The sequence below is a fragment of the Amia ocellicauda genome, chromosome 1, assembly GCF_036373705.1.
Source record: "Amia ocellicauda isolate fAmiCal2 chromosome 1, fAmiCal2.hap1, whole genome shotgun sequence".
NCBI lineage: Eukaryota > Metazoa > Chordata > Actinopteri > Amiiformes > Amiidae > Amia > Amia ocellicauda.
In genome coordinates, this window is record NC_089850.1 from 38,880,828 (window position 1) to 38,902,408 (window position 21,581).

Consider the following 21,581-nt stretch of genomic DNA (forward strand, 5'->3'; position numbering starts at 1 on the left):
AGTACCTGTCTGGCAGGGATACCTAATTACATTTCTTTTTTTTTTTTTCCAATTTCATACAAATATAGGACATAGCTATAAAAAGCTCAAGTCATGCTAAATACGTGCCTGGCCAATTTATAATTATTCTAAAATATGTGGAAAAAATACTTACCAATTCAATAAAAAAATGCATTTTAATAATTTAAACAAAAAAACTCACAGCTTAATTTGTATGTCTGTGGCTGGAAACAATAGCTAGCGCACCATGCAACTGCTATCTGTTCTTCAGGATAATGTTAGTTTGTTGCTTTAAAGAAAATATCTTGTCTTTGATGAGTTGAGGACAGGATGACTGTATTATACAGGCATCTACTCATCATTGAAGTTAAAATGAAACAGAAGAGCCTTTTTACTGACTACCCATTGGCTTTTAGCCTTTAGAAGAACATCAGACACTGAATATCATGGAAGGCTCTCCAAGCAACATTCAAAGCAGAAATGGTATCTACAATTCAACCATACCCTTCAAACTGGAGTAAACAAGACTTCTCTACAGCAGTTTCCATAGCAAGTTACTGCTTCACTTTCATTCCTGGAAATAAATAATGGCAGCACTAGTATCTGAGTTACTAACCACTACTGAAAACAAAACAAAAAAACTAAAAATCAACATGCCTTTTAGACACGCTCTACCTGTGCTTGGCCAATTGCACTGAACTATCTGGTGTCAGCATAGTGTATTCAATGCTTAACATTACAAAAACAATGTAGGTTAAAAAAAAGTCCTTAACTTTTCTGTCTGAATTAAATTTAACATTATTCATATTTCTTATTAATATTATTTCACAAGGAAAAATATGCATATCTGTTTAAGAAACTGGACTGTAGTGTTTCACAACTTTTTCCAAAACTGAATATAGAAAATTAGACCAAGCTAAACTTAAATTAGGGATACAGTAGGAATGGTTTGTACTTAAATTGAAGTTGATGATAGGATATTAATTTTAGTATTTTAGATATGTTATGCATTTAAATGGACTTAATTGGTCCAGGCTAGGGTTAGGGTCCCCAGGAATCACAGGCTTAGGTACTGCACAGATGCAATTATTGTGTACTTGTGTAATTACTACAATAATTGTGTATTGCACCAGGTCTTTCCATTCAGTATCACAGTTTAGACTAAATATGCTGCTTAATATGTAGGTTTTAATGTTAGTTTAGTTTGTTCATAGGTAGGTAAACTATAGATGTAAAACAACAAGGCACACCTAATAAATGTAAAATATTTTGTGACACACCAATGTGTTTTATTCTGTTAGGAACTTAAATTATTTGTCTTATATAATGGCACACCAATGCAGACTCAATTGAAAGAAGTCTGACTGACTGTCCATCCAGATTCCAATTGGGATGGATCAGGTTTTTTTTTTTTTTATTATTATTTTTATTTAACACTAGATCAAGGGTCCTGACCTCTGGTGCTGGAGAGTCACACAGCCTCACAGAGATTGTTCACCCAACAAAAAGTAAGATGCATTCATCGTATCTAACAAGACAAATTTAGTTGTAACACATCAGTAGAAGTTTAAAAATATCTACATTTTTCAACTATTATCTTTGGAGATTCAGCACACAGAGCTGCACTGCATTATTCCCTACACTGCCCTGTTATTATGGGCTTTGAGGACCAGGTCTCCCAGCCACTGCGCTTGTTCACGCCTGAATGCTACTGCATGAATCAGGATCAACGTAGTCCAGTCCTCCACGGTCCACGAGTCCTGTGCATTGTATAGATTCATTTTAATAGCCAACTGATACAGAATACATAAATCTGGAGAAAGATTTTGTTTACCTTGAGACTGATGCAAGATAAATTATGTATCACAAAAGACAGTGCAGATTGAGATATAAATTCCACATGTGGCTGGGGACTTTTTGTTGACCAGCTCTGTGAGGCAATACAAACTCAAAACAGGTGTGATTTGCAAATGTTTTATGATCATTCCCTAACTGGAGACCCATCACAACAGCCTTTGTCCTAGGGACTCTGACACGATCCTAGTCTATGGGCCTGACTTTATCAAAGTAAGGAAGCCACCATAACCATTATAAACCATAAGTAACATGGTGCAATAGCTTCATTCATTAGAGCCATTTCACATGATTGGGTATTTTAGGGTTTATAAATAACAGACTGATGGTGTGAAACTTGTGGAGACATCATTGCAACAACAGCACTTACTATAAATTGCAACAAGAACTATACAGGTAAGGGTTATCCAATGTAACCTAAACAGAACTCAGGTGAGTTCAGTCAACAGAAAATAACTTAACTTGCCGTCCTTAATGTAGATCAGTAAACACCATTAAAAGGCAGATGTTGTTGTCAACAGAGTGTTGGAGCACCTTTCTTGACGGTTAAAAATAGGGTTCCTCAAACTCACTCACATTAGGACTGTGTTCAAGATCTCCTCACAGCTACGAGAAATCACTCTAATTATTCGATTCATTAAATAATTGTAAGGCTCTAAAAAGTTCCTTGAGTACCAGATCTTCAGGCAACAGCATATTGTAAGCGATCAACAGCAAACAAGAGTGTTAACATCGTAAACAAAGTAAAAATGACACTGCAGCCAAATGCACGGTTAAGGGTAAGGTGTTAAGAATTCAGTGTTATTCCTTTCTTACTTCCTATATTTTCTATGTAAAACTGTTTCTGTATTCTACACTGACACACGTTAGGCTCTGAACACTTCTTACTGTAGCAAATACATAGGTGAAATAGATATATACTTAAATTACAGCAGGTATGTGTTTTGTTTGTTTGATTGGTTGTTTGTTTTACTTGCACTTTACAAGCTAAATGACCAAATACTATCAGGGTAAGTTCAAAACCTTTTTTTCTGAAAACATAAAGAAATGATGGTAATACTATGATGGGAGTGCCTTGTTGAGAATTAAAACCATAGATGTAAGAATTGCCCCAAAATTGTTATGGTTTCTTTTTTTCCCTACACTTCCAATACACAATATTTTGTAAGTAAGTGTAAAATATTCTCTTTTTGCAATGTTTATATTTGTAAGACTCCCACAAGTGTACTATTTGGTGTGAAGCCATGTTCGATGTCAAAAATAAACTAAACAAAAACCCTATGTATGTAAACAGTGCACATGGAAACTGCTTTGCTAATGATAAGCTACTTCTGAAAACAAACATCTTGGAATAAATAGAAGAAACTGCACACAAAAAAAATCAAAACACAAACTATATAGGCTAGCTAAATGCATAAAAACAAACTAGGCATCTATATGAAAACCCCTATAAAACAGCTGTTCTTATTTTGTATTGATTTTAGTACAACTAATTCAGGCATATGCATGAAACCCTTTTCCAGCCTGTGCAATGCACGCTTTCTTGTCTAAAACAATTTGGCAGGTGAATAGTTTCCTACTAATCATTCTAGATCAGAAACGAAGAGCTGGTGCTGACAGACAGAGTAATCCCATTTCAACTTTTGATGTAACCCAAAGTGCACCCCTATTTTAGGGTGCAAATGAAAATATGTGCATTTGTAAATCAAACACACACACACACACACACACACACACACACAAAAATGCATCTCCATAAAAGTTTCAGGAGCAAGAAAAAAAAAAAAGTTTGCAGAGTACAAACTTTTTTTAAATTACATTCAATGTCTACATTTAGCCACCAGAGGGTCTCTTCGGTCTGCTTCCCTTCCCCCACCCCTAGCATTAGTCCCGTTTATTTATACACGGCCACCAAAACAAGAACTTTAAGGTACACAAACTCAGAGGGGTTCCTTTGCACCTCGCTACTATGTTGTCAATTGCTGCTAAGTGGGTCACAAAACAGCCCGGCTTTCTCCCCAACCCTTTCACTCCCTGCCAAGTGAGCCGGCCAGACACATTATTATTATTTTTACACAAAGAGAACTTGGAGCTGGACAGGAGCTGCTGTGAAATGAACACAGGTGAGACTCCGGCCAATTTCACAGCCGCTTCCCCGGGCTGGACCCGCCTGTGGCCTCTCACTCCGCAAAGCCGGACCACTGTTGCGTGCAAAACCGGCACTTGTGAACAAAAAGGCGAGCGAGAGAGAGACGTGCTGTGCTGCAGGCCAAACAGTATAGTTACACTGAAGAAAGAAACCCTGGCTCTTACATGGTGGTGCTCTTCAGAGCCGGGCTTGTTCTTCACAGACGACCTGGTCCTGGATGAGATGTACAGGCTGCGGGTCTCGGGCTGGGAGCTCTTGCGGGTGTTCACCATGATTTTTCTCCTCTTCTCGGCCCTAGTGGACGTTGTATCTCTGCTTGTTACACTGCCTCAGTTAGTGAAGTACCCAGGCGCCATTTCTCTTTCTCTCTCTCTCTCTCTCTCTCTCCCTCTACTGTCAGCAGACCGACTCTCTCTCGCAGCACTTCCGCTTGCCGGGGCTCCAGCCTGCTCCCGCAGCCCCCCAACCCTCAAAGGGATACAATCGGTGTACATTTAAAAAAAAAAAAAATTAATTTAAAAAGCACACCAATGCAATGATTTAATTGCACGCTTTCGTTGTCCACCGGGAGTTTAATTACAGTGAAAACCAGACGCAGCCCGTTTGATGCATGTGTGCGGTGCCCAGCCTCGCTGCACTTTCTTTTCGAATTGAAGAACATTTAATTGCACATGACACATATTTAAGATGCTGTTTTCCTCCATGGCGAGAAATTAATAAACGCCGTACGCTATTTTGTAGGCATCAAACACTAAGATAGCCTAAAATGCTCGGGTGGGTTAGTGTAACACAGAAGCTCCCCTCGGGTGTGATGAGAGAGAGTAGCTCAAAAGTGCTGAGCTTTCAATAATGACGGCTTTTTAATAGGTGTATTTTTATGAAAGAGACGCTGAAAGTGGGTCGCATTTAAATGGGGCGGCTGGTTGTGGGCTGCTGTTGCCGTGAATGCAAGATTGGGGTGTTTTGAAGCGGGTTGGAGTTAGTTGTCCCTCTTTATTTTCCCGTTTCCTATCCGGTGAACATGTCACAAATGTAGACTTGCTCTCCCAGCAGAGCCATGTGCGAGAGCTGGACACACTTGTTTTGGTTTAGTTTGGGGAGGGACGGGGAGGGGAATGTGGGTGGGGCTAAAATAAGACATTTCCCTTCTTACACCCATATTTGTACAAAATAAGGATAATAAATGAACCATTATCTGTTTGTCCTGTAAAATAGACACTGGGAAGCACGGATCTGACTTTTTATACAATAATAATAACAAATAACATAACACTTCTTTGCTTGTATTAAGTTGTAAATAGCAGAATACTTATAACATGGGACGCATACTTTTTGGGATGCAGTTGTCCAGAAGATGGTCGTTGGTCCAAATAAAGGTCCTGTGTCATTATTGGGATGAGGGCTTGATTATGGTGCTTGACATTACTCAAATGTGTCCCTCAGTGGAGTTCAGTGTCTCCCTGTTAGAGATTTGCATTCGCAGTTCATTTTGGCTTGGGACACAAAAGGGTTTTATGTCAGTAATGACACTGACTGTTAACACCCAATCAAAGAAGCAAATAGGTAGTCATTTCCATCAATTATAGCTTTGTATTTTAGTGAAAAGAAGATGCATCCGTTTTATAAGTTTATAGCATGCTTTTAATTGAATTAGATGTTGAATGTGGTTCACTTGGCTTTTCTTCTCTTACTAAGATTTTTCTTTATCTGTGTGATAACAACTGTTTCTCATGGTCAGCTGAAACTCACTCCAAATGATCTTAAATTTAAACATCAACATTTTCTTCCAGATCTTTCTTAAAACTTGGATCTAAAGATCTTTAGCTTTTTTATTTTAATGTTTCTCTGTCACATACTGAATAAGCAGTACACCTAAGAACATACTATTTAGAGATACTTTATATTAAACAGGACATAATTTAATATGCATTTTAAACTTGGTTCTGCCTATGTTCTTGATTTCCTGCAGGACTGTGTGACTTGTCATCCTCTATGTAACTAGTTATCAAGGAATTTTAAATGGATGAAATGCACAGTTACAGTATCAGTGTAGAATTTACTTCACTTTTTCAAAATACACATCAGCTAATTTTCCAAAACTGCTTTAATGTTTAAAAAACGTAACAGAAAAAACTTAGGTACTCCCTGGCAATCAATATTTTATGGATCCTCTGGCTTACCTTGGATATTCAAATAACCTTGAAATGGTTCTTCCTCTGTGGAGCGTTTCAGGACACTCCTCCAAGCAGAATATCTGCAGCTCCTCCTGTCCATACGGCTTTAATCTGTTCATTCCACATGTTTTCTGTTGGATTGAGGTCTGGCAAGTGTGATGACCAATCAAGAACACAGATATCATGCTACCTGAACCATATGGGTATAGATCTTTGTTGTGCTGTACATTTGTAACCCAGCTTTAGCATGTTGACAGATGGTACCAGATTTTGGCTTCAATATTCTGGTATACTTCAGAATCCACTAGGACCAGAAGATGTAAAACAGCCCAAGTCAGTATAATGCTGTTTGTCAAATTCATGTCTCTCCTTATTATGTTGGCATTTCTGGAAACCCAATTCATGTATATTTTCATGGGTAGTTAACAACTATTAAAGCGGTTATGCTCACTTAGTTACTGCTTAGCCTCCACCTGATAAAAGAGGCTTTTAGTTTTAATGAAACCTCTAAAAAGTAGTGCGAAATTTATATTTTTAGTTTGATAGTGTTATTTTCAGTTTAAAAGGGAGACAAATAATAAAAATCATAAGCAGTTACAAATTTGCCTCAATGTATATGTACTAAAAAATGTTCCCGGTAAGCAGACCCAGTTAGGGGCCCCATGGGTCTCTGTAACCAGGGCCCCCTGCTGTTCACTGGTGGGATGAATGTAAATCTGTTTAAGAAACAAATGAAGCAGTGTTCCTTCAATTGTTTTGCAAAAACCCCTATCATGGTCAATTGAACCCTAAGTAGAGACCATTTAGCCTACATTAACTAGCATTGTTTACATAGAACAAAATGCTCCCCATTTAGAGGACATTGGCTGCTTCACACCAGTTAGAACTCAAAATCAAGAGCCTTTGTCATAGTTTTTATTCTCAATTTTAAACTAATATAACATTCTTTTGACTTTTTTAGCAGGAATCAGAGTGTTTGTTTGAGTGTATCGGGGACTATTTGGATAAAACTATAAAATGTTATTTCTTCTTGATAAAACTCTTTTGAACAGAACTAGAAAAAAAGTGTGACATATGTATAACTGCAAGTTCAAGAAAATAAGTGCACTTCAGTTAATAATGCAAAGTGTTTTTGTTTTTTATTTCTCTTGATTGTTATCTAGGAATATCTGTTTCCATGCAAGCTTTGGTTCTGTCACATGATGTCAAGTCATGTAACTGCAAGCTAAGCTGGCCATCTGCTCAGTTTTTGTTTTGATCAAGGCAGCCGAGCTTTAATTTGAGTCAGTGGATTAAGACTGAGTTGTTATAGTATATCGTCTTCTTTCAGTTTAAGCTCAAATTCATCTTATATCTTGTATATATAGAAAGTATATCAATTTTATTTAGTCTAGAAATAGTAATGTAATTCTGGTTGTTTCCTGGACTAAACTTTTTGTTTCAGGTTGTGCATGGCATTTTTATGCTGCTGAATGGTATTTCCATATGATACATGGTTTTTATTTTGCTCCCCTATGGCAATTGTTTGGTTATATTTTTCAGTTTTGTATTGACCTATGACCAATGACAATGACACTATTGTAGGGGATAGGAGGCATTCATAGGAGATGGGGGTATTTGTAAAGCACAAGGTGCATTTATAGAGGACATGTGGGCATTCAGAGGTGACAGGGCCATCATATGGGACAGAGTGTAGGCTTTGGCCCATATGGTTTGTGTGTATGATTTAATGTGTAACATTTTTAACATGGTACATCACAGTACAGTTTATACTCTACACAGTTAACTTTGTTTTACCATGTACTATACCATGTTTTTCCAAGTTTGTATAGTGTTTTTATCATGTATTATAAAGAAATCCATGATTGTATTTCAAAACCAAAACCATTATTTTTTAAGCTGACTTCTACTACCACACTTTGTCTTTTACTTACTGGGCTCATATTTGCATTTTATGATGCGGTTATGATGTAAATATAATCATACATATTCATATTTTGTTCACAAAGTACTGGCAAGTATCTTCAGATATCTATTAATTCTATGTGTAGATTATGGTTCAATACAATGTTTTTATTGTGTACATGTCTGAAATATGCTTATGATGATGATGATGATGATGATTCTGAGATGTGTGTTGCTGATGTTTGTTTTTATTATTAGATGTATTATCAACAGCACAATTAAAAAAAAAAAGGATTGTAAAGAGAGTCATCAATGTCTTTTCAAAAACGCACATTATTGGATTGTAATCGGTATGATTTCTTCTCTTACAATCACAGGATCACCTTGCGATAACCCTTCTCCAGTCGGGGGGGTTGTGGCAATCCTCCAAAATGTGACAGCAGGTCCCAGACAGCTGTGACGTCACGGGCGCAGCAGCGGGCGGCGAGAGGGATCGGCTGTGCGCGAGCAATGCTAGAAACTTCCCGGCGCGGCGCGACTGTGTGGAAAAGACAACTGGTAACAAAACAAGCTTTTTCATCATCACAATAATACACGTTATCTGCTGTATTTGTTTCTCTTCACGGTTAAAACTGCGATGTATACAAAGGGTCGACATCCTCTGTAATGTAGCATGATGCGCTTGCCATGCATGAAACGCCCTCTATATTCAATAAGCGCGTGTTCCTGCGCATATCGTGTTGACATTCAGAAAATTAAAGGTTGTGCACCAATTCATCTAAAAAGGGTTACATGCATACGGTATACCGTAGTTTATTTCTGTGTCTAGTGTTAAAAAGTGAATATTATTAAACTGTAGCAGTCCAGACATCACTGTTATGCTTTGTTTCCGTTTAATATTGGTTTTCATCTTAACAGAAAGCGCCAAGAATAAATCATGAATCTAGTTAATTAAAATAACTTTTTAATTAGACATTTTAGATAAACAAGCATATATAGATAATATAATCAATGTGATGAACTGGCCTACTACCAAACAAATAAAGGAAGTTCCTTGCTGTGGGTTAATTTGTATCTGTCTTCTCTTTCCTGATGATGCATATTCTATATTTTTTTATTTTGGCAGGTTTTCGCTTAGGACACACTTTCATTTGAATCTGTAATCACCTGTAATCTGCATATTTACATGTTTTTTAATGTATCAATATTAACCACGATTCATAGATCCAATACAGCAGATGGAAAATCCTCATCAGCAGCATTTTTGTGAGTGTTTTGTTAACAGGGGAAGTCTTTAAGCAACAGGAGGTGTATGCAGTCACACAGGTGCCAGCACATACCCAGAGGGTTACATCAGCCCTCAATGTACAATTAACATTTCTTGTTAAAGGGGAAGGTCCAAACCTTTATTTCTGATTACATTAATTGCTGGCGTATTTGGAAAACCAGTACAAACATACATAAATAATGTGCTTTTCAGGTAAAGCAAATGAAAGCCATGGCTCTTCATGTTGGAAATGAAAATGTGAACTTTTCAAAGGCCTTTTAAGGCCTAAAAATGATTAATGACACTGCTCTGACACTCCCTTTTCATTGGTCTAAACAAATTTTGTGAACTATATAGGTTTCCTCAATCCATCATTATTAATAAAATGACATCCTTTGGGATGGGCAAAATCAGTCTTCTACACCTGCTGTGTGCAAAGTGGTATCCAGTCAATACCAGATACTGTGTATGTGTGTCAGGACAAATCTGTTAATCTTTCCTAGAGGAAACGAATTCTACTGGACTTTCTTCAGCATCACATTGGGAGATGAGGCTTTGGGAAATCTATATTGCGAATCTCCTGTGTGATGCTGTAGAAATGGGCTCGGACGGATCTCTGTAGAAAGGATGATCTCCTGGAAAAATAAATCTTTAATTTCCTTTCATTCTGAAGTTTTTATATTGGCAGTTGCTATTTTAAATACATTGGAACAAAACAGAGCTGTCATTAGCCAATACTAGGAGTGAGGGCTTGATGCTGATTAATCATCTGATGGTATGATGGACAAGTTTCTGGCTGCCACTGTGACGGCTTCTGTTACTAATTATCATGCCAAGAAAAAGACATAGCCAAGTGGTTTGAATCACTGATAGAGCAGATGGGTGTATCCCAGGTACTGTATTTGCCTAGCAAATGTATTGGTAATAAAATTGCAATTTAAATTTTATTTTGGTGCAGTATACTATGTATAGTAGTACAGTGCGCTTTCCCAATTATAATACTATATGAAAACCTATTACAAATACATGATTTAAATGTTGTAGGCTCCATGTTATACAGGCACTAAATTATTTGTAGACTACACATTTCAAGATGGTTTTCAATCAAATTTTACAATCAAAAAGTATAATTGTATTTTTTGAAATAGATAATAATATTTACCTTTTTGCACTTAAACACATGAATTACATTCTTGGATTTATATGTTGTCATGCAGAATTAAGTTACACAATATATCTACATTATATGATTTTATTCATTTTACTCATTTTATTATGTTTAAGATTATATAAACAGGATTATAAATAGGTTTAGTTAATACATTGGTTTATTGCTGGAGGTATATAACATTGCCTTTTCCTGTTTCACTTCAGATGGAATAGAAGACAGTATGAAAAACATCAATAACACAGAAGAGAACAGCAAAGACAGAGAATGGTGGGTCAAGTCCTCTGTGAAAAAATGCTGATGACCTTTTAGTCTCGCATATTCTTCTATAGTTATTCTTCATCTGAGAAATGATATCTCCCTTTACTAAACTGAACACAAGCATGGTAATGGGGGTAGGGGAGGGAATGGAAGTGTCCCTCTGAAAATTTGCTGTATTTTAATTAAGTCACTTCAGAGACATTTCCCAAATGTTCCTCCACTGAGAAGTAAAGCCAGGCTTAGACTTTCTGCACAGACGGTTCACAGTCAGCCGTAAGAATCAGGTATGAGGTCTAGAAATGCCTGAATAACATGAATAATAAGGGAACAGAGGGAACACATTTTACTTCAAATAGGTCATGTGGACAGTAACGCCAGTCCTCTTTACTGACCATTCCAGGTTGTATGACATTGACTGGTGAGAAAATGATTTGCATATGGTGAAGGTTTCTGGCCATATCCTGTTGGCAGAACTGCATAGATATGGGGGAGGATCCATCAGTGTGTTGTGTGGGTTGTTGAATGCTGAGATAACATGCTCCGTGCAATAGGGAGACCTTATGCTTGTGAAATCCACACGCTTGCTTCCCCACAATTAACTCTGGTGTTACCATGATACACTACAGTAAACATTCTTAAGGGTATCACAGAATGTTTAGTGAACGTATCAACTGAATTTGTATAAGATGCGTTTGGTAGGGATGGTATCTCTAATTGTTATCAAACGCTAAGAACCGTAGGTGCATTTCATTTGATTCTGCAGGCTGAACAATATATATTTAAAAAACACCAAAACTGCCTTTTTTGCCTTTCAGTAGAGTCTGTCTGTAATTAATAGAGGAGAATGGATCAAATGTAGTTACATTAGTAATTGCAGTGACGCTCAAATACAATATGACATCAATAACAACATTCTCTGAAACCATGAGATGCCACGATTCCAAAACAGGCCCTGAGGAATCTTAGACCTTAATGGAGAATCCAAGATGGCAGGAGGAAGTTCTCTGTTCCACAGGGGCAGCGGTGCGGAGAGCTGTGAGGAGGAGGCTCCCATTAGCAGGAGCTTTTCTGTGGAAGACCTGCTCGATGAGGTTGAGAAGATTGGCACAGTCTCTGCTGGGGACCAAAAGGTATACACAAACAATCTGACAGACTTCTATAGCCCCCATGGTCACTATGTGCAAAACTGTGTACAGCACTTCCATTAGGCATAAATGCCAGCAATGTTTTCTGAAGGGGATATTGGTGACAGATCTCTGAAAAAAAACCAACCAGACAGGATGTATTTTTGGATTTATTTTTAGAGAGAGAGATTATTGATATTGATGCATGTTGCTGCTGACTGTACATATAATTTTAATTTGGATAGAAAACATCAGCATCATGATTTGAGAAGTCTGAAGTGTAAGCTGTGTCCCTGTCCAGACTTGAATATTTTTTGAGAAGTTTCTGCTGGGTTATAGGATGTCAGGTGTTATTTGTTGTTAGGGTTAGATTTCAGAATGGCTGAATTAAAATGTGTTATAAAGTCCTCTTACAGAGTGTTCCAAAGTATATCACACTCTCTCCAACACACATTTAGTATGTCTGTATAGAAATGCTGACTGGGAAGTCATGTGACTCCCGACTTAGTACTACTGTAAAAGTTTAGTTTGTGGAAAATCAATAATGTCTCCTTGGCTAGGTGAACTTTAATGCCAATTTATACTCAGAAGCAATTGAAAACAGTTTTGTACCTTTGTACTCATATCATTTGGTGTAGGAAAACAAAAGCTTCTAGGTCTATGTGCAAAGATAATTTACCAGTCAAAGCTGGATTTGTTAGTGTGTTGTCAGACTGTAGATATGTTTCAATTGAGATATTTATTAATCTACAATACTGCTTAAATTACTGCATGAATCTCATTCAACATCATTTATACACAATAGATCAAACAGATACTAAACCTCCTAAACTCATTCACTGAGAACATGAGTCAAAGGTGTGATTTGCTACATTTACATAAGTGTGCAATATGTTACAATTAATCAGACTCTCGTTAGCCCTACTTGTAACATTACTCAGCCTCATATAATCATAATGAGTGGAATATGAAAGTCCAGTGTTATCTGGACATGCAGGCCTCTGACCGTATCAGCAGAACACTAGACTGTGTTCTTCTTCTCCCTGTGGTGGCAGGCAGAGCTTGTGGTGAAGCTGTGGAAGGATGGTTTCACCGTGAATGATGAGGGGCTGAGGAACTACACTGACGAGGAAAACCAGCAGTTCCTGGAGTCAATCAAGAGAGGGCAAGTTACTGTGTTGTGTCCACTTTCACTATTGTGCTGGTATGGAGCTAATATGGACAGGCAGCATTGACCTGGAGGGGAGACTTTTAGGACATATAGTTAGGTCCATAAATATTTGGACAGTGGCACAATTGTCAAAAGTGGCTCTGTACGCCACCACAATGAATTTGAAAGGAAACAATCAAGATGTGCTTTAAGTGTAGACTTGCATCTTTAATTTGTGAGTAGTTACATCCAAATTGGGTGAACGGTGTAGGAATTACACCCATTTTTATATGTGTGGAGGCAGGCCTTTTTAAAATGTAAAAAAAAATTGTTCACTGAAAATAGAGAAATGGATATAGTTTCTGAGAACACCTCCGCACAGATGATTTAACGGTAAGGATATTCATTTTATTTATCCCCAGGCAAAGGTTGAAAATATTGGTATTCAATGCAATGTGCAGATAATATGAAGTTAAACTAGTGTATAACATGAAGAACTTACTCATTTGAACCAATATCAGTTTATTCTTACTTTATTCTCCGATAATAATGGCAGACACTTGCTATGGTACATGTGCTGCAGGTAAGAGCCTTCCAGGTCATTTGTATTGTTCCCTTTCTTCTCTGTGACAAGAAAGGCCAGTAATAATTGATCCAGTTCAGCACAGCCGGGGACCAATGCATGAACGTCTAGTGTAGTACATTTTAACCAGGGCCTGCTCTAATGAAAAATCATGGTTTCCGAGATTTGTGATTGATTGAAACTGCTGAATAAGGACCAGGTTATCCAGTAATCTGTTTAGAGAAAATACATATATTCAATGGGTGTCAGTAGGGAGGTGGAAGAGTGTACACAAGCTGTATTATTAATTATTGGAAGAAATGTATAGCAGGCATTATGAAGAAAGGATCTTCCATATTATGGGTCTGGTGCTTCAGGGAGATGTACTGCAGGAACATATTCTAATACGTACATCTTTTAAACCACTCACTTGGGGGTGCAAGCTTGAATTCATCAGTCATCCTCATATTAGACAGTACATTTTCTTTAGTTACCTTGGAAACAGTGTACACTACAGGGCCAATCGCCATAAATAAATAAATCATGCATAGTGATAATGGTAGACTGTGAACTGATGTAAATGAAGTCCTCGTGACGACATGTCATTTTATTTTATTTTATTTGACCATTTAATTAAAAGATATATAGATGTATATCCCTCCTCACTAATAGAAGGGAATATTCAGCTAATATTTCAAAACCCTAAGTACCACAAAACAATTACGTGATTGGATCCAGTCTACTCTACAGTTTAGATTTATTAAACTGGGTTGCAGTGACATGTGTGGCCCTCCCAGTTTCAGATGTAATTACATGAAGAATTTAATGTGACAGCAGTAATCGCTTATACTACCAGAAGCTGCCAGGCAGACTGGGCAGTGACATGTCAGGACAGTCATGTGTCAACTGCATCTAGAAGATCCTACAACTCCGGAAAGCTGTACAGCGATGGGAGTCCACAATGCTGCTCGAGACATCTGTCCTTGATGTTGCAGATGTTCCTTGGCTTGCTCCATGTATAATGTGCACACACCACATCGGTTCATGGTTCTTCAGCATCGACACAAAAACAATGATCCCGGTTAATGTCGTTTTGTCACCATTGGTAACCGGTCAGCTGTGATATGACCTGGACAAACATGGATGTCAGATCTACCAGTGGTAGGAGACTGGTAGCATTTTGCAACCTACTACATCTCAGAAGTCTAAACTTTGAGTCCTCTCAAAGCTTGTTATTTATTTGATTTAAGTTCTGTACAGGTTAATCACCATGGGGGATATTCTCGGCTTCGTGTGTGTTGTGTCTATGTGACTTCTTACAGGTTTTGTTTCGTAGCAGGCCCTGAGAGGGAATCTTTGCGTACTCAGCTTTACTGTATATCATTTATTTATGACTCCCCGAAAGAGTTGTGACTTATTTTATTATTCTTATTGTTTCGTGATGAAGGGAGCTGCCACTGGAGTTTGAAAGAGTATGTATGGCTGAGGAGCTGGAGGTGAAGGTAGAAGACTTGAAAGAAGAAATGTACAAGCCAAGGAGAAAGACATTTCACCCTTTCACTGGCAGAGGATACAGGCTGGGAAGGTTAGACTTTGTTATTTGCTGCTTTATTAACTGTTCAGCGCCTGTTGGATTATGCAAGAGCAGAGATTATTCTTCTGATTTCTAATTGGGATCCTCTTGTTTTTTTACACAACAAAGTATACACAACTTAGATATTAATGATGGAGTTATTGTATAGTTATTAAGATGCAGTGTTGCAAAATAATAAGTTTAAATAGTATTCTTAATGCAAATGATTGACAGTTGAGATAAAACTAGTCGACCCTGCAACCCAGATCCCCACCCTGTGCTGGAAGAAGTTCCTTATAAGCATGTCCAGTTTCTTTATATATAGGCACACACAACAAAGTCCTTTCTTACCAGCTGGGGCCTCCATTACCAGTAGTGTAGACAGAAAATACTCTCCCAAACTCCCAATCTGCTCTTTCGGATGCACATTAGACCCAACTGTAAAAAGCAAAACAGCTGGTGTTATTTATTTGAATTTAACAACATAATGAGGAAATCATCTCTTAAATCTGAAAGGTAATCACTACAGCAAAGCCAAAAAGCTGCATGGCCCTGTGCCACAGATTTAGCGATATGCCTGCATGAATAATTTCTGAGGTATGAACAGCTTTCTCAGCATCAGGCGTAGAGGGACAATGGCTCCATATATGTACTCATACAAATTCAATCTTTGTACTCCATATAGATGAAATACAGACAGGACAGGCTCAAACAAGTCGTTATTTGAAAGTTAATGCTAAAACTGAGAGGGCACCGTTTGCTCAAGAGCCTCGAGGAAGTAAAAAAGATAGGTTTGTAAATACCAAGCGAAGCACTAATCTGAGGTCGTATTCTCCAGACATGCTGTAAATATAGCTGGTGTAAGAGCATAGCATATCACACACGCCTTCAAGGAGCTATCTATAAGACCAAGGACTTTTGGGTTTGAAAAAAGAGGTGAAGAGGGAAGGTTGAGAGTGCAAGTTTTGTATTCTCCGCCTCACTTCAACAACTCCAGACACACTGACACGAATTCCCAGAATGCAGTCCCTGTGGAAGATCTGTCATGTATTTCAACACAATGTAGCCTCACACTCTGTGGTTAGAATTTTAGATTTAGCATCAGCAATTCTGCCTCCAACACAACCCATAATAGAAATGCCTCTCTGTGATGGAGTTAGTGTTGGAGAATAAGAAGTTGAAAAAGGAAATAATGTCATGGAAGCTTTTAGACAACTGGTGTTGATGAGCCAGATCATTGAATCTCCACAGTATTTTATCTTGTATTCCAAGACCATTCCAAGGAGTGACAGACTTCCTTTTAAATTCTTAAATTAATACAGTATTAAAATTGTCAAATTGAAAAACATAAAAACAAAATATATCTTCAGATTCTTTTATTACTATATATCAGATTTTTTTAATAATGTAAAGAATACCTTGTGATATATAATTGTTGATAATACTCACCAACTAATTTTGAACACTGTGCTGTCTATACACAGTCAAGCCAGTAGATGTCCCTGTTGTGATTCCTTATGAAAAAACATCTGGGCTCCATAACCTAAACTGCAGGGACACAATGCTTCTCTCAGTATGTTTCCAGTACTTCAGCTTCTGCGTAGTCCAATTCCAATTATTTATGTGGAGAAACTTAAAACATTTCTTAAGATCTTCAAGGATCTTCACATTATGTAACAAGTGATAAAACAATATGAGTGTTTGTAAAGTGGAAAAAGCAGTGGTAGACAATTTGACTTTAGGCAAATTGAGGTATTAGAAGATTAAATTCGGAAACCAAGCACAACATAATAATATTTGCCAATCCCTACATATTAAAAATAAAATCCTTTTCTAACGGAGTTAGATTTGTATATAAGAGCACACCAGATTGTGTAATTGTGACATTCACATTAGGAAAAAGGTTATTTTAAGCCCTTTGGTGAGATAATGCATAGATGTGTGTTTGATGTTGAACTCCCAGGCACGTAATCTGGCATTAGTGTGTGTGCAACTTCTAAGCTTCTTTCTGTGATATATTTTTATTTTTATACCCAGCGTTGCTCCCAAAGTGATAACAAAGTCTTTGCAGAGCCAGGAGGACAGTGAGGGCCTTCCGATCCCATCAGTGGAGCTCAGTGATGTCCAGCCGGTCACCAGCCTCCAGATCTGGCTGGCAGATGGAAGGAGACTAGTGCAGAAATTTAACCTCTCTCACAGGTAGGTATTTCTTGGGGGATGAGGCAATCTTTCAGCTTGTGACCCATAAGTTGTTGCTCTTGAGCATGTTTGGTTATAGATAATCTTTCTGCTAGGAACCCTAGAAAATAACTGGACTTTTGAGTATAAACTCCTTGACACATCTGATATGATGACACACATTTCCTAAAATACCAAATAAGACAGGATGGCAATACAAGGTGAATGCTTATAAAAATGATTTGGCTGTTTACTCTGGTCTCCTATGAACAGGATTAGTGATGTCCGGGAATTCATAGAGAGATCTCATGGAACAGACTTACCCTTCATCCTCACAACGTCGCTGCCGCTCCGGGAGCTCACAGAGGACAACTGCAGCCTGCTGGAGGCAGACCTGTCAAATGCAGTGATTGTGCAGAGGCCTGTGAAAGCTGAAGCCCCCTTTGGCCAGTCTTGATGGGAGACCTCCATTTTCCTCAAGAGACCACACTTCTAGAACACTGTAAAACAACAGATGTCTTAAGAAGAAAAACATATATATTAAGTAATTAAAACAAAGCTCATCCTCCAATTGTAGTAGAGATACAGTGCATTCACATTTCCCTCCCAAAATACAATGCATTAGCTGATTTCAATACTTCCCAACATTTTGTTGGGCCCCTGGCCCAATTCGGTGCCATCTGGCCAAAGAAATGCATGAAAGTTAAAACAAAATTCACAAAAACTACAGGGTTACAGAAATGAAAAAAAAGTGTGTAAAATGTAATGTAATACAATGCAAGAAGCGGAGAATAAAATGTACAAGTGGTCTGGCTCTTGCTCTGCCCCCTTGCTCTAACCTCCATTCTCCCACCCCTCTCTACCAGTTTTCGATCTCACCCCCCACCTCTCACTCTCCCTCCCGTCATCCCCCATGTCTCCCCATCAACAGATTAGAAACAGACTGCCATGCCTACAGTATGTAATTTACTGGGGGAAACACTGGACTGTAATACTTTAATAGCAACCAGTAATTTTACATTGTGACAAACGCAGGATACTTTTCCAAGCTCTGTGTTTATAATAGTATGTATGGAAAGCTCCACACAGCATTAGGACAGAGGCTACCATAGTTACAAAACGTGGTTCGGTGAAAGTTGAAAAATCACTGAAGTCACGTTATTTGTATATTTACCAATACTGAAGAAGAATTACATTTGGGACATTGAATGACAGTGATCATACCAGTGCTTTCTTCATTTATGGACATATGACAGGTCAGCTTTTCCATCTTATGTGACATTTAACAGTGCAGCAAAAACAAACTCATGGAATATCAACAGAGGTGTGAGCTTTATATTGCATGGTGGCACACCAGTTGAATTGCCAACACTAGCACTGATGTAGCAAAGGGATAAACAACCAGCATCCAACAGGGGCTAGGTCCATGAATGCATAATGTTTTGAGGTTTAAATATTGCAATATTGCACAGTTACCAGAAAGAGCTTGTTTTTCAGTTCAAGCAATCTGTAAAACTTATTAATTGAAACAAATATCAGCCCAAATGTATAAAAATACAGCTCTCCCGAGCCATCAGAAATGTATCATTTAAGGGTGACCTATAAAACCTGCTGTACTGTGGCTCTCACTAGGAACAGTGTGTGTTGTCCCTGCATAATGTGATGGAGCTGTCCTACCCTACCAGAACATGACTTTCTTCCAGTTAAGAAGAATCTGTAGCCCTGAAACTAAAACAATTGAGGACAGGCATGCAAAACTCTGGTCCTGGAGGGCTTTTAGGTTTTAAATCCACCAGAGTTCTATGGTACCTAATTCAACTAAATTTCAAATCAACTATACTAATTTAAGAACTTCTCATAGGTCTTAAGGTGTGTACACCATCCTGTCACACCCTGAAACATAATTCTCATTATTAAAGTCTTAGCATTACAGCATACATAATTGTAGAAACTAGGCAGAACAGCATGCAAAGGAATTATTTAAATGATTTTAAAAACATGTGTTTAAACAAATTCCATTATGCTGAGTGGATATTGTCTACAAATTACATGTGCAATATGGAAAAACAGACCATACTATATGCCTTATTAACTTGCTTTTTGAAACAGATGCATAGAAAGTAATTAACAAAATACTTGTACTTTCCACTTAATCCATATATTATTCCTAAAATGACCCACCTATATTTGTGCAAGAACAACCCGTGTATGTTAAATAGGCTTATAATAATAAATATACTTCAATGTAACAAAGTAGAAAAGCAGTCTTTATGGTATGGTATCACTGTAGGATGTGTTGATTCATATTAAGAGTGACTAGGGCTTGCAGGTTTTACATACATTGCAGGCTCTGGAATTGATAAACATATTTCACTAATAATATCCATGAAATTACTCTTAATTTGTTGCCAAAGTAAAATTGAAACCCTCATTTCAACTTTCATAAGATAAGTGAGTCCTTAATTCAAAATAGCTAAGTGAGACTGAGCGATTTGTGGAATGTGGGAGGTTTCCTGCCGATGCCACACCCTAGAATTATGTAATGGCAGTTTTTGATAAAACAAAAGCATAACAGCAGGGGAGAAAATGATGAGAATTACAACTTTGATTCTGTGCTAGTGTGTTGCTGTCCTCCTGTTTTTGTATTTGTTCAATCAATAAACAAAATAACAGGTTATCACAACAAAACACACCACACTCCGCCCTGATTATTAATCCACCCACTGCATTCCATTCCATTTTTATACTGTTTCTGCATGATGCATAGTAGTTCATCTCCCATATACAGCAGGCTCTGGTTCTTCGTTTTTATGTAAAATGTCATTTTCTTATAATGTTGGGTATTTCAAAATGTACAGCCTACTGAAAAGTGTACAAGTTATACAGAATAGTAGCAGAGTAACATAGGTTAATAAAGAAGCTAGTACAAAGGGCTGGTTTTAAACAGATCTAACAAAACCCTAAATGGGTCTAGTGGAAGCAACACATTGGTTAGAGGGGTTGGAGAATGCAGGGCAGGGCTTCCCTATCTCGGTCTGTGGTTGATCAGTGTCTTCTGGTTTTAACTCCCGTTGAAATATTAGTTACTTATTTGAATCAACAGTTTAACTAATAATGAACTTTATCAGGTCTTTTCAGTTCCTGTTAGCTTTTAATCAGTCTTCACTTCCTGGGTAACTCTTAAATTGTAGGAGCTGAAAACAATTGAAGAAGTTGAGTCAATCAGCTTATTAGGCTGAATTCAGTAGACAGTTCAATTTAATAGCTGGCAGTCCCAGTTTAGAATGAAAACCCATAGACAGTTTTGAAGGTTTAATTTAATCTAGGGGTGGCCATCGCCGATCCTGAACAGCCACAATCTAGTGAGTTTTAATAGTGACCCATAATCAATCCTTTTTAAATAGTTGGAGTGATAGGATTTGAAGTTAAGTGTTGAGAAAGTGAACAACAGATGACTAAAACATCATTTGTATTTATTAATTTATTTTATGTGATAAATATACCTGTCCAACCAAAATATTACTACATAGGGATATTATCATCAAAGACAACACATTTCATCTGGGGAAGGTGGAAGTGAAAGATTTATTTTGATTCTCAGCTGTTATGACTCATCTCTGGTTTCTAATGTGACATACCTAACAGGGACAAGAAGACTGGATTCCATAAGATGATGAAGGGGGAAAAGTCAGTTATTAAAGGTGTACATGCCAGAAGGCTTTATTATTGTATGATCTGTTATAGCTGTATAGAGATGCTTAACACAAGGCATGGGAGACGCAATAGAGATGACAACAACCAAGAAACATGTTTTGTAACAGATAAAATAATTGATCATCTAAAAAATATATTTCTTTCACTCTTAAACTTTGATCCATTGTAGTTTATTGCAGTAAAACCAAGATTCATGTTTAATAAAGCTTACAACATTGACATATACAGTATGTCGGGAGGTTAAAAGAATCTGGTGCTTTCTAGAAATGCTATATTTTAAAGAAACACAACATTATGCCCAGAACTGGCCTCTTTTCCTTTGCTGAATAGTATTTCACAAGAACACGAACCTGAAATAACTGAAGTTCTTCAGATTCGTTTTTTCTGTTCAGACTTTTTAGCTCACAATGTGGAAAGATTGGCTTCATTTGTCTTCAATAATTAAAGTATAGGGAAGAGAAACAGGACAGCTGACAGCTAAATGTACGAGCTGCTGGATGTT

At 37.6% G+C, this 21,581-nt stretch overlaps 2 protein-coding genes across 3 annotated transcripts in view; one reads left to right on the forward strand and one right to left on the reverse strand.

Moving 5' to 3' along the window:
• atad2b (ATPase family AAA domain containing 2B) overlaps positions 1–4,537 on the reverse strand; it is a 70,621-nt gene extending 66,084 nt beyond the window's left edge. For both annotated transcript variants that reach the window (XM_066704139.1, XM_066704131.1), the window contains exon 1: positions 4,168–4,537. In XM_066704139.1, the coding sequence (XP_066560236.1) occupies positions 4,168–4,275 (108 nt within the window). In that variant the 5' untranslated portion in view covers positions 4,276–4,537. The remainder of the gene's footprint in view (positions 1–4,167) is intronic.
• A 3,989-nt stretch (positions 4,538–8,526) lies between these two features.
• Positions 8,527–18,175, forward strand: ubxn2a (UBX domain protein 2A). The gene is made up of 7 exons (XM_066704153.1): positions 8,527–8,640; positions 10,724–10,787; positions 11,794–11,908; positions 12,958–13,071; positions 15,066–15,199; positions 17,225–17,386; positions 17,639–18,175. Exons 2-7 carry the CDS (start codon positions 10,741–10,743, stop codon positions 17,820–17,822), a joined length of 756 nt encoding a protein of 251 aa, XP_066560250.1. The 5' UTR covers positions 8,527–8,640; positions 10,724–10,740; the 3' UTR covers positions 17,823–18,175.
• Positions 18,176–21,581: the final 3,406 nt, after the last annotated feature.